Below are 13,430 nucleotides of genomic sequence, written 5' to 3'. Positions count from 1 at the left end.
CAATGACAATAAGTATGAAATATATGTCAATTTGACAATATGAATTATTTAAGAAAGTTGCAATATAAGATCGTTGCTATTCGCGCACGATCGTTTCTCGTATCCACTCCAAGTAGTACTTGCACACCGCGAATAGGACGAAGTATGGAGGGTTCATTCGTCAATATTCGCTTGATCCGCGCATAGCGAGTCAGCCCGCATAGCAAATACGCCTAACCGTCCAGTTGCCGGTGTTTACCCACTTTAAAGGACAAATATTTTGGCGCATACATCGTAGCCACATAACGCATAGCGAAGTGTGGTGACGCCATAATACATACGTAACTTGAAAGTTTTAGCAACTAACTTCACTTTGTCCTGGGCGCTTACTTCATACTGTTATTTTTAAAGAAGTATAACTTCAAAAATAAAACATGGAATAAGACGAGGAGATGCGCTCTCAACGGTACTATTTATTAAATCACTAGATAAGATAATAAAAAAGCTGCCAAACGTAGGAACTATAAATAAGAATGCAGTACAAATGATACGATATGCGGACTATATAACTATACTAGCATCAGAAAAAAGGGGATTAAAGAAAACCTTCCAAGTAATAGAAAACGATGCCAAACTGAGACGTCTGGAAATAAATGAAAATAAATCAAAATACATGAATGTAAGAAAGAAAAAGAAGACACAAATGACAGAACTGACAATAAACGCACACAGCTTCTATTGAAGCAGTGTGTAGTTTTTTATGCAACTTGCTATGATGTAATATAAGCTTCATTTTATTCATAGAAGTAAATTATATATTAAGAAGTCTTGTAGATTTAGTATATAATTAAATATATTACTTTTTAGCTCCAAATTACCCGAATCGGCACTCAGTACCAGTTAGGTATGGAACCTCCGTCCATTGTTCTTCCTCTCATCCATGATTTCATCGCCAACGTGACAAGTCTTGCAGAAAAGCGTGAACCAGGCACCAATCCAGCAATGACGGCCGTTAGTCAGTTACTCAAGCACTGTTCTCAATTCCAATCAAACATCAACGAATGCACGATTTTTCCCGCTATCAGAGAGCTCTTAATTAATCTAACTCTTCCTTCTGAGCCACAAGTTCCAAGCCCTGTCACTGGTGGAATACAACAGATCCAGTCGCCGGCTATGCAGATGTCTGGACAAGGTAGTCAAGGTGGTTATGCTGTCAATATGCCAATGGGGATGATGGGACCACAATAATTTATCGTTTTATAATGGTTTTATCTTTGTACGCCATTAGTCAGTAACGACCAAGAGAAGGAAAACGTCTTTGTTTTTATGTATGATTAAGACCTAGAGTTACATGTATTTTTAAGACAATAATTTTTTAATTTTAATACTCATTTTAAAAAAGGAGGAAATATATATAGTTCATATTTCTAATGCAACAAATATACAGAGAGAGTCTGTAATCTGGAATAAATTCAATATCTCAAATACTAATTATTTTTTTGAAAAATTCTCAGACCTGTCGATTAGTATTTCAAATTGTACTTTTTGACATACAATAATAATGTATACAGGGTGTCCCAATTTAGAGATATGACGTCATCGTTGATTTTCTTAAATGGTAACACCGTGATTTTGATAGCTATTTTGATAGGGTGTGTAAAGTTATCCACAACTGCAAACTTTCAAATTTTTATTCTCTACCATTTACAAGATAATAGAAAATAACAAAGTTATGTCTGTAATTTGGAATAAATTCAATAATTAAAATACTAATATATTTTTTGAAAAATGCTTAGACCCGTCGATTAGTATTTCAAATTGTCATTTTTGACATACAATAATAATGTATACAGGGTGTCCCAATTTAGAGATATAACGTCATCGTTGATTTTCTTAAATGGCAACACTGTCATTTTGATAGCTATTTTGATAGGGTGTGTAAAGTTTACACAACTGCAAAATATCAAATTTTTGTTCTCTACCATTTACAAGATAATAGAAAATAACAAAAGTTATGAAAAACATGTAATCAAATAATAATTGAATGTAATTATTTCAATTAAGCGAATTCTCATAATGTTGCCCTCAATTATTGTCAAATTCTCAATGGGCAACGTTATGACCATTTGCTTATTTGAAATAATTAAATTCAATTATTATTTGATTACTACTTGTTTTTCATAACTTTGCTATTTTTTATTCTCTTGTAAATGGTAGGGAATAAAAATTTGAAATTTTGCAGTTGCATATAACTTTACACACCCTATCAAAATAGTTATCAAAATGACGGTGTTGCCATTTAAGAAAATCAACGATGACGTCATATCTCTAAATTGGGACACCCTGTATACCTACATTATAATTGTATGTCAAAAATGACAATGTGAAATACTAATCGACGGGTCTGAGTATTAAAAAAACAATCAGTATTTTAATTATTGAATTTATTCCAAATTACAGACATAACTTTGTTATTTTCTATTATCTTGTAAATGGTAGAGAACAAAAATTTGATATTTTGCAGTCGTGTATAACTTTACACACCCTATCAAAATAGCTATCAAAATGACAGTGTTGCCATTTAAGAAAATCAACGATGACGTCATATCTCTAAATTGGGACACCCTGTATACATTATTATTGTACGTCAAAAAGGACAATTTGAAATACTAATCGACGGGTCTGAGCATTTTTCAAAAAAACAATTAGTGTTTGAGATATTGAATTTATTCCAAATTACAGACTCTCTCTGTATATGGTTTCTTTGTGTATGTATATTTTTATATTGATGTGGAAAAACATTCTGGAAAGTATAAAGTTAAGGTTTTGGACAGGGTAATAATGTAAATGTATCCCACAATGTACGTTTTCCTATTTAATAAGTGATTACTCGGCATACTGGCAGTATTGTATTAAATGTAGATATTTTCCTATTGAAATGTATTTATAATTGAAGCAAAGGTGTGTTATTAAGTTAAACCAGTCCCCTATCTTTAAACATTCCTAGCAGAAGCGTAACTAAGAAACAAAAAAAGATACATTATTATATACATCACGTCCATTAAAAGCGACGCCATATTTGTCAAATATTGTATTAAAATAAAATATTGATGGCCAAAATATCGGACTCCAAATGAATATAAATATCTTGGAACTATAATAAATGAGAATAACTATTTTGTTGGGGGAGGGTCGTGTTTGGTGGCATTCGATAGATTTTTGAAAAATATTTGAAACGTATTTTTCAGTATTTTGGGACACCCTATATAATTATTACTGTAATTATATCTATTTTTTAATATTTAAACATCTATTTTTATTTAAAATCAATAAACACGATGCATGATTTAATTATTTTTTCGCTAGCTATTGTAGTTTTTGATAAAATTGCGGAATATTTCTATTTTCCAATTTTTCCTGATTTCTCGGCATTTTCTCGCAAAACTAATTTCAGATTCGGTTTCCTGAGGGTCGAAAACATGTCTGCAAAAGTCTGCAGACATGTCTGCAATTTTGAGCAGCTGAGAATATTTCAGTGGACTACGTGGTCTACAATTGTTACACCACCTCTTTTGAAACACTTTTAGCTGTCTGTCATTTTCTCATACATGCGCGCGCATCTCAGTAGTTGTTGCTAGCGGGCGTCTTATTCTAATTATACCATAGGATACTTCACTGTATTGTTTAAAAATTACTTTCAAAGAAAGAGAAATTCCTGGAAATTCGTAATCGCAATTTCATACCTAATCCTAACCCGATCTCTTAAAAATCATCAATCCAAACGTGATTGAGTTGAAATGTGCTATTATAGGACAAAAAGCCGGAATATCGTCGAAAAAATAATAGGAAGAGATAGTAGATAGACAACCTGCGTTCTGGCACATCCCCTAAATCGCAACCCTTAAATATTAATAAATGCCAAACGGCTTAACGTAGGATGACGTGTGACGTATCGTTGGAAAGGGGATGAAAAAGGGGGTTGAACGCAGTATGTGGCGTGCGCATCGGAATATGCCAAAAGGGCATTACGTCATATCTTCTTTTCTATTGGTCCGATTTTGACGTAAGAGGGCTCGTCGGAACGGGGAGGGGGTAACGAATAAGTTGAGACAAAAAACAAAGATGGCGGCAGTGCCAAAAGGGCATTACGTCATATCTTCTTTTCTATTGGTCCGATTTTGACGTAAGAGGGCTCGTCGGAACGTGGAGGGGGTAACGAATAAGTTGAGACAAAAAACAAAGATGGCGGCAGTGCCAAAACGGCATTACAGCATATCTTTGTTGCTATTGGTCCGATTGTGACGTATGGAGTGTCAAATGAAAGCGGCGGTGACACAGAAGCCAACTGTCAATTCTTCTTCTTCTTTTCGTTTGTCAATTCTTCTTCTTTTCCGTATAATGCCTAACAGAACGTGACATTCGACATCTTTGTTGTCATTGGTCCGATTTTGACGTATGGGGTGTCAAATGAAAGCGGTAACGACACAGAAGCCAACTGTCAATTCTTCTTCTGTCAACGTTCAATATTAACTGTCAATTCTTCTTCTTTTCCGTATAGTGCCTAACAGAACGTGACATTTGACGTATGACGTGACATTTATATGACATTGTTCAGTTTTCCGTCCGACATTTGACGCAGAACGTGACGTAGGACGTGAATGACGTGAAATTCGACGCAGAACGTGACATTTGACGTAGATATGTGACATTCGACGTAGGACGTGAATGACGTGAAATTCGACGCAGAACGTGAATGACGTGACGTGAATGACGTGACATGTGACGTAGGACGTAAATGACGTGACGTGAATGACGTTAAGTTCGAAGCAGAACGTGACATTTGAACGTGAATGACGTGACATTCGACTTGCTATCCTCTGCTGCGCTCTGCTACCGTCTGCTAATCTCTATTACCTTCTGCTCCGCTCTGCTACACTCTGCTGACCCCTTATACCGCTCTGTGATCGTCTGTGACTTCTGTTAGCTTGTCTCTGATGACGTCTGTACGTCTCTGGTACCCTCTGCTAGCCTCTGTTATCCTCTGTGACCCTCTGCTAGCCTCTGTTATCCTCTGTGACCCTCTGCTACCCTCTGTTACCCTCTGCTGCGCTCTGCTACCCTCTGCTGACCTCTGATAACCTCTGTTACACTCTCTAAAGTCAAAAAATAAAAGACAACATTTTATTAATATTATTTATTAACAATTATCCAAATCATTTACAACTTTATTGCTATAATACCATACATATTCATTCAAAGCTTGACTTAACAAAGTATCTGGAAAAATTCCACAAAACGCAGTTAAAGAGTGAAGTCGACTATATAAACTGTTACTCTTATGACAATTTTGCTGAATAAAGTATACAACATTTCTATAATACGAAAAAAACTGTAAATTGTCCAATAACGACACTCGTTGAGACACTAAATCAATGTTTGCTCTCAGGATCTGGCTTACATCATCATCACATAAATAATATTCGATTCCATGTTTCTCGATAGTCAGGAACTTTACATTTTCCATTACCAATTGTCTTAGTTTGCAGAAATCACCACACTCAAATTCGATTGGATCATACTCATCGGAACAGGCGGGCAAAGGTGGTATGAAAAATTCTTCCATAATTTGTATAAACATCTCAATTAGGGTAGTCCACTCGAATGTGTTTAAACTGATTCTTGTACATTTACCATGTTGGTACAGAATAATGGATGGAGAAAACTGTCGAGCTGGAGATAGACCAATTTTTATGTGAAAACATCCTATTGGATATGTAGTTTCCAATAGATAATATGGCTCATCTTTGGCAGCTTCTTCATATTTTTCCAGTACTCGATCTAATTCAGCGTCGTAGATAATTGTCTCTTCACTTTCGTATCCGCTATCTTGAGAAGCCATATTACTGCTGTTGCAACTGAATACACAAGTCGGTTGGAGAAACTCAAACTGAATGTGACGGATGGTTGCTGAGAGAATTTATACTTTTTCAATCCCCCACTCTTTGCGTGTAATTGTCAGCATTTTCTAAAAAATGTATGTCTACGTGGCGTATCGAAATATAGATCCTTAAACTACATCTGAACTAGTAATCCAGCTGTTGTGTTTGCTATCCAATCCTAACCATTTAACATACATCTTATTGCCTTTTCGTCTAAGTACTTTTTCAACCAAGTAAATGTCGGGATTTTTTGTTTTCTGTAATTCTTCTTCGTAAAACCCGCCGCTAATCGGTGTACCTTGCATGTCTTCGAGCAAATACGTTATAGGATTCGTTATCTTAACTTGTACAATTCTAAATAATTCTGTAGTCCAATTGGGCGTGTAGGCCTTTTCAAAGAAATGTTTTGCCTTTGATATACGTACAATGTCGCCAACTTTAAATCTTCGTGGACCAGCAATCTTTAAATGACTATAACTTTTGTTTAAAATGGCTTTTTCGTTGGATTTGTTGACATGAGATGGCTTGTATCCTGTTTTACTGTGCTTTGTATTGTTGTATTCCTCAGTGACTGTAGGTAGTGCATCTAGCCATTTGTATGATCCATGTAAACTGAAATACTTGTACAACTTTGCTTTCAACGTTCTAATAACTCTTTCACAAATGGCAGCCTTCTTAACCGTGTAGGTACTGTAATGATTAATTTCGTGTTTTTTCATTAAATTTTGAAATTTTCTGTTGTAAAATTCGGTTCCCTGATCAGATTGTAGGTTTTTCGGAACTCGTTGAGTATGGGCGAGAATATCCGAAAATGCCCGAGTAATTTCCTCACCTGTTTTGTTCTTTAGAGGGCGTGTCCAAACAAATTTTGAAAAACAATCAATTACAACTAGTATTAGTTTGTAATTTTTATTTTGGTGCGCATAAGGTCGCATTTCAGCCAAATCCATCTGCCACAAGTCATCGATTCCTTTGATTATTGTTCGTCGACGAGGATAATTTTTTCGTGCTGGTTTATGCAACTCATACACCACCTGTTCCTTTTCTTTAGACATTTTTATAAACGACTTTCAATTGCTGTTAGGCGGGTATCTATATTCATCGAATGAAGGTTGTCTACTACATCCTGCAATGCCGCGTTCATTTCTTTTATCTTCTTTTCCATCTTCATATCGTATATCGCATGATGTGCAATGGTTTCTGCAGCCGATTTTATATTCTTATCCGTATCCTTTTTTAGTGTATTCAAATCATCTTTGAATATTTTTTGCAACTTTTGCTCGAGAAGTGGAACTGTGGTTTTATGAAGCTCTTTTCTTACTTCGTTTAGTTCCATGGTTAAATTCTTTATATCACGAGTTTTTTGCTGCAACAACTTATTTACATTATTCTCCGTATCCTTTTTTAGTTTATTCAAATAATTTTTCATTATTTTCTGCAACTTTTGCTCGAGAAGTGGAACTGTGGTTTTATGGAGCTCTTCTCTTACTTCATTTAGTCCGATGGCTAAGCCTTCTATCTCCCCAGTTTTTTTCATCAACAACTCACCATGTGTTTGAATTAATGGTGACTGTATGTTACGCAACTCATTTATTTGTGCATCGACGTATTTTTTCGTTGCAGCATCACCATTTTCTGATGGGTCCTTGACATTGCAAATTTTCACATTTTCAGCATTAATATTTCCGTCAGAAGTATGTGGAAATGTAACTCGCGTCACCTTTTGAGCGCTACCACCACCACCACGAGAATGATGACCGAATTTGTCGACACTCATAATGGAAATGATATTGTCATTCCCAGTTACTCTATTATATTAGCTTCTTTTAGTTCATTGATGATGGCTACAATTTCGTTGTCGAGAGATGTGTTGCCGGCGTCTTTCGAAGCCACCAAGAGTTGAAGACGCTCCACCAATTCATTTGGGTCGTCCCAGTAAATATATTCCCTAGGTGTTTCACTGTAAATCAAACGAGAGTCATCGATAAGCCCTGATCCTTTGGAGGATGCAGCTGGCGAAGGTAGCTGTGGAGACGCTGATTGAGATGATGTTGAACGAGTTGGTAAACGACTATGTGGTGGTTGCTTTAGTGCTGATGATGTAGTAGATCGAGTATTTATCTGTGACGGATTCTGTGATACCGTTAATGTAGACTGTGACAGATTCTGAACTATCGTTGATGTAGACTGTGACGGTTTCTTTGCTACCGTTGATGTAGATGCAGGTCTAAACAATGGCTTAATAATATAATGATATTTGTCTCCACTTGAACCTTTAAGGCGGCCTATTGAATTCAGATGAACTTCGGTTTTCTCTAATAACGTTTTGTATAAATTTTTATCTTCTTCATTGTAGTATTCAGGATCAGGATTATCATAGAAAATAAGGTGATATAGTCCAGGCGTCTCCTGCACCGATCCTCCTTGACCATTTTTGGCGTCATCCATAACCTCTATGGCACCGTCTTTGTTAAACTTTATTCGTCGTTTACCCCACGTCCAGCCCAACAAATCATTGTAAATAGGTCCATAGTTTTTATCGATTTTATCAGACTTCATCCAAAATTCTTTTATATACTCATGACTCATCGGAGGATATTGCTCCATATATTCGTTGAAAGCATCTTCAGAAATATTATCAGGATCAAACATTACTTGTTCGGTTTCGTTATCGTGCGATTGGTGTGTTTCTATGCTATCTTCATATTCTTCATCTTCTTCATCGTTGTTTTCAAACACATCTCCATCACTAATAAATGATACTGGTGGTGTTGGTGTACGATTTTCTGCTATATTCGGCTCTTTTTTTAGTCCTACTTCTTCCTTTTTCACATCTTCTTCTTTTTTAACTTGTCTAAACTTGTTATCGATAGCATGATGCAACGTTTTTGATGATTGCGCAATATCCTTGAGAGGTTTCGAGATTGGTTTAAAAAGTTTATTTAGTGACTCATCTTGTTCTGTCTTGCCTAATTTCAATGCCAAATATTTTTTGCGAATTGATCTAGCCAATTCGGCAATTTTCTTCTTGCGAATGGCAATGGCGACCGCATCATAAGACATCTTGTTGACGACTAAACAATACATCAACTTACAATTTTATATATTTATCAAATCCTTTGCGGTATCGGCCATTGTTAAGGGGAAAATCTTTCATAATGACCAAAGTACCATAGCGGTCTGTCGTCCAACATTCTGAACAGAGTTTTTTAAATTCATCAAACGACATGTCTGGCGATACGTGTTCATCAAATATATGCTTCAAATTTATCTCATCCTGCTTGAATAATACAATCATGTTACAATTGTCTCTTATTAGCTGCTTCGGTATTTTTGAATATGTTTGACATAAATAAGCGGCATCAATATCTTTATGTCTGCACATGGAATAATACTCGCGAATCTTCTGTTGGCCATCACATGCAACATCGTCAAATAAAAAAATTGAGTTTGGTTGTGCTTCATCTGGACTGATAATTTCTTCATTGTCTTTGTATGGAAAGTACCCAACACCTTTGACTTGGGCTATTACATCTTGCAGTAGTTGGTATTTCGGTTGAAAGAGGGATTTCGAATAAACATAGACATTTTTGAATTTGGCGCCATTCGGATTAAATAAAAGTGATAGCATGACATTCGTTTTTCCGCACCCACTTGGACCGCAAATAATGGCTCTAAATGAGTTTGGTAGCAATTTACCATGTTTACTGACTGTCACTTTCTGGACAATGTCCAGATTATCAATTGGCAACGTCTGCTCTTGTTGAACGATCTTCATCGTGTGGCAAGTGTAGTACATAAGTACGGCAATATATTATAGATGTCATCACTTGCATGGCATCAGTCCAATGTTGGTCGTCGAAGGAGGAGGTCTCGTGAACTCTTTAATTATTAAACTGCCATTTGAGCTACATATTCCTGGCGGTTATCAGTACTGTGGACGTAAGTAACTTTGCGACAATTTTGTTGTGTTTTATAAGTAAAAAAATACGTTCTTTATAGCTGGAACAAAACTACAAAAACGTCTTGCACGTGGAGATCCAGGCATTAATCCATTAGACGCAGCTTGTAAACAACACGATATCGCTTACTCGCAACATTCATCTCTCGAAGAACGTCACAAGGCCGATAAGGAATTGGAAAATAGAGCCTGGGAGCGATTCAAGTCGAAAGACGCTAGCTTTGGTGAAAAAACTGCTGCCTTACTTGTAACCGGTGGAATGAAGACGAAAAGAAAATTGGGAATGGGATGTCAGTTACGTCGTGGAAGAAAGGGGCGTTACTCTTTCAATCGCGATGTTGTCTCAAAAATTGCAAAGTCCATGAAGAGAGGAGCATCGTTACACAATACTGCTTTGACTGCTGTACGAATTGCAAAATCCATAATCAAAAGACTTGGCGGCCGAAAAGAAATTGACGTTCCTCGCGTATTACCACTAAAATCTGGAGGTTTCCTACCACTCATACCTCTCTTTGCTGGTCTTTCGGCATTGGGGGCTTTAGCGGGTGGTGCTGCGGGGGTGGCAAAAACTGTGGTCGACGCAAAAAATGCCCAAAAGAAATTGGAAGAGGATATACGTCATAATAAGGCAATGGAACATATCGGTTCAGGCCTGTACCTACGTAAGAAACCCAGAGGCGGATTCGGCTTGTATTTGAAAAAAAACTTCCAATAAAGCTGCCCAATCGTCCGCTGTATGACTTGGACATTGCACATTACGCGAAAATACTTAACATACCACATTTTCGAGGAGTTTTCATGAATGACGCTCTGCCTAGAGACGGTCCTCGACAACGAGAATGTGCAATAGTTAACTTGGATGTGTCCGCGCATAACGGAACACATTGGGTAGCATATAGAAAGATAAACAACGACGTGGAATATTTCGATTCATTTGGTAATTTGAAGCCGACCAAAGAACTTGTGAAATATCTGGGTGCACGTGCCAGAATTTTCTACAATAATCACCAGTATCAAACTTACAATCAAATCGTTTGTGGGCATTTATGCTTAAAGTTTTTATATAATGGACAGTAGTAGATTGCTTATGTCCCATATGTTTCGCGAAAAATGTTTTACAGAATATAGTGAAGAAGAACTAAAACACATACCGCTAGAGTATATTATACGGACTGTTAGACCTTCAGAATTGTTAAGTGTATGGCATAAATTGCCTGGGGAATATCGAGTTAAGTAATATTCGTGCGACAGACTTGCTTACTAAAATAGACCACCTTCAGTGTATAATTTCTGATAACTCGTGCTTCGTACATTACAACAGACCAGATTGGAGGACTCACTGGGATGGACCACCCGATTCTCAAGCATCTTGTCATTTATGTAAACTTGCTTTAGAACAAATAAAAAATATGTGAAAAAAAAATGGTGTTTATTCACCTATATATATAAATCTATTAATCTATCGACTTGAATCAGTCATCATGTCGCAGTTGTTGAGAGTAGTTAGTACCACTTATACATTTTCATTTCAACCACCCACACCAATCGTGTTGGATCCGAAAAAAGATTACGAAATAGCTCTTCGTGCCTTCCATTCCTACAACAGTATACCAAACATTGAAAATAACAAGTTTTATTACTGCAATGACAAAAACAAATGGCAAAACTTTGCTTTTCCCGATGGATGTTATGAAATTGCCGATATTGAAGAATACATACAAAAGAAACTGGGTGCTGACAATGAGCTTAAACCAGAATCGATATTTAGTCTAAAACCTAACCACAACACGTTGCAGTGTCAAATATTTAGCAAATATAGGATTTCGTTTAAGCAACCTGATAGCCTTGGTACAGTATTGGGATTTTCTCCGGCAATACTCAATCCTGGACGGATACATTCTTCGAATCTACCTGTTAGGATTATTAAAGTATCTAGCATACGCTTTGAATGTAACATTAGTACTGGAGCCTTCGACGGTAACAGACCTGCTCATACGATCTACGAATTTGTCATACAATCAAATCCTGGGTACGCAATTGACGAAACTCCTCACAATTTGTTGTATTTACCCGTTGTGTCGCAGCGTGAACTTACCAATATCACTGTCTTGGCTCTCGATCAAGAAGGACGACCTGTAAACTTTAGAGGAGAAGAGAGCACATTGGTGCTGGAACTTAGATCAAGAGGGAAATGGGACTAGTAATAAGGTCATCTACTGCTCAAAGGACACCATTAGTTGTGCAGCCGTCCAAGCGACAACATCATAATAAAAGAACACCATTAGTTGTGTCGAAGCGGAAACCTCTTACGTTCGCAAAAAAATTGTTTTTACAATCACTTGGTTTTAAACTAAAAAATTACAACAATGTATGAAAAACAAGAATGTTCAGACAACATCGTAATGCCTCCAATATTTGATATTTATCGTAAGCCAATGTTTGATGAGTCGATTCGAAAGGCCGAATACCGAACTTATGCACCATTCATCAAATCATTCAACTGTAATGATATTGTAGAATTTAGCATTAATCAAGTTGACTCGTTTTTTGCAATGAGCGAAACCTTGTTGTGCATTAAAGGATCACTCGTCGATAAAGAAGGATCTGGCGTAGTCAAACTAGCCAACAATGTGGGTGCTTTTCTTTTCGATTCGTGTACGTACAGCGAAAGCGCACGGGAGATGGAAACAGTGCGGGATCCTGGTATCGTAAGTGCTGTACGTGCCATGACGTGTTACAATCAAGAAGATTCCCATTATATGGTTATGGCGGGTTGGAATTACCCTAATGATCCCATTCTACACGATGCAGATAATTCATTCAACATACAGATACCTCTTAAGCATATTTTTAACATTTTCAACGATTATCCAATGATTACGTGTGGTCGTCAAACAATAAGACTAGTTCGAGCTCGAAACGACAACGATTGTTTAATTATTACTGATGAAACTACAAAAGCAAAGATTAACATGACCAACATTGAACTCAGAGTGAAGCACATATTTCCAAATGACGAAATTAAACTAGAACTAATGAAGTCCATTCAACAAGATCAACCTATAGTTATTCCATTTAGAAAGTGGGAATTGCACGAATTGCCTACCATTACCAAAGGGGCTAGGCGTGAAGTTTGGGCCGTTAAAACTAGCACATCAGTTGAAAGACCACGTTATGTCATTGTTTTCTTTCAAACAGGCAAACGTAACACGATTACAGCTGATCCTACCTTATTTGACAATGTTAGCATCCAAAGTATTAGATTATCCTTAAATGGAGAATATTGGCCAAACGAGAGAATGCAGTTGGATTTCAGCAAAACTGACTACAACGAGGCCTATTTCAACTATACCGAATTTTATCCCAGCTACGTACATTCCCAACAAAAGCGACCTCTACTCGATTTCTCAGCTTTTAAGAATCGTGCATTGTTCGTCATCGACTGTTCAAAACAAGAAGAAAGCATGAAAGCATCCACTGTTGACGTAAAACTCGATATTGAAGCACATAATGGTTTTCCCGAAAATACCAAGGCCTACTGCATTATAATT

At 36.8% G+C, this 13,430-nt stretch overlaps 1 protein-coding gene across 1 annotated transcript in view; it reads left to right on the top strand.

Annotated features, from left to right (window-relative positions):
- LOC114346174 (mediator of RNA polymerase II transcription subunit 14) overlaps positions 1-1,318 on the top strand; it is a 148,525-nt gene extending 147,207 nt beyond the window's left edge. The window contains exon 13 of the mRNA XM_028296966.2: positions 847-1,318. Within this exon, the coding sequence (XP_028152767.1) occupies positions 847-1,227 (381 nt within the window). The 3' untranslated portion in view covers positions 1,228-1,318. The remainder of the gene's footprint in view (positions 1-846) is intronic.
- Positions 1,319-13,430: the final 12,112 nt, after the last annotated feature.

The sequence above is a fragment of the Diabrotica virgifera genome, chromosome 1, assembly GCF_917563875.1.
Source record: "Diabrotica virgifera virgifera chromosome 1, PGI_DIABVI_V3a".
Lineage (NCBI taxonomy): Eukaryota > Metazoa > Arthropoda > Insecta > Coleoptera > Chrysomelidae > Diabrotica > Diabrotica virgifera.
The sequence above is the reverse complement of the archived record's forward strand: the minus strand, read 5'-3'. Positions and strand labels throughout refer to the sequence as shown.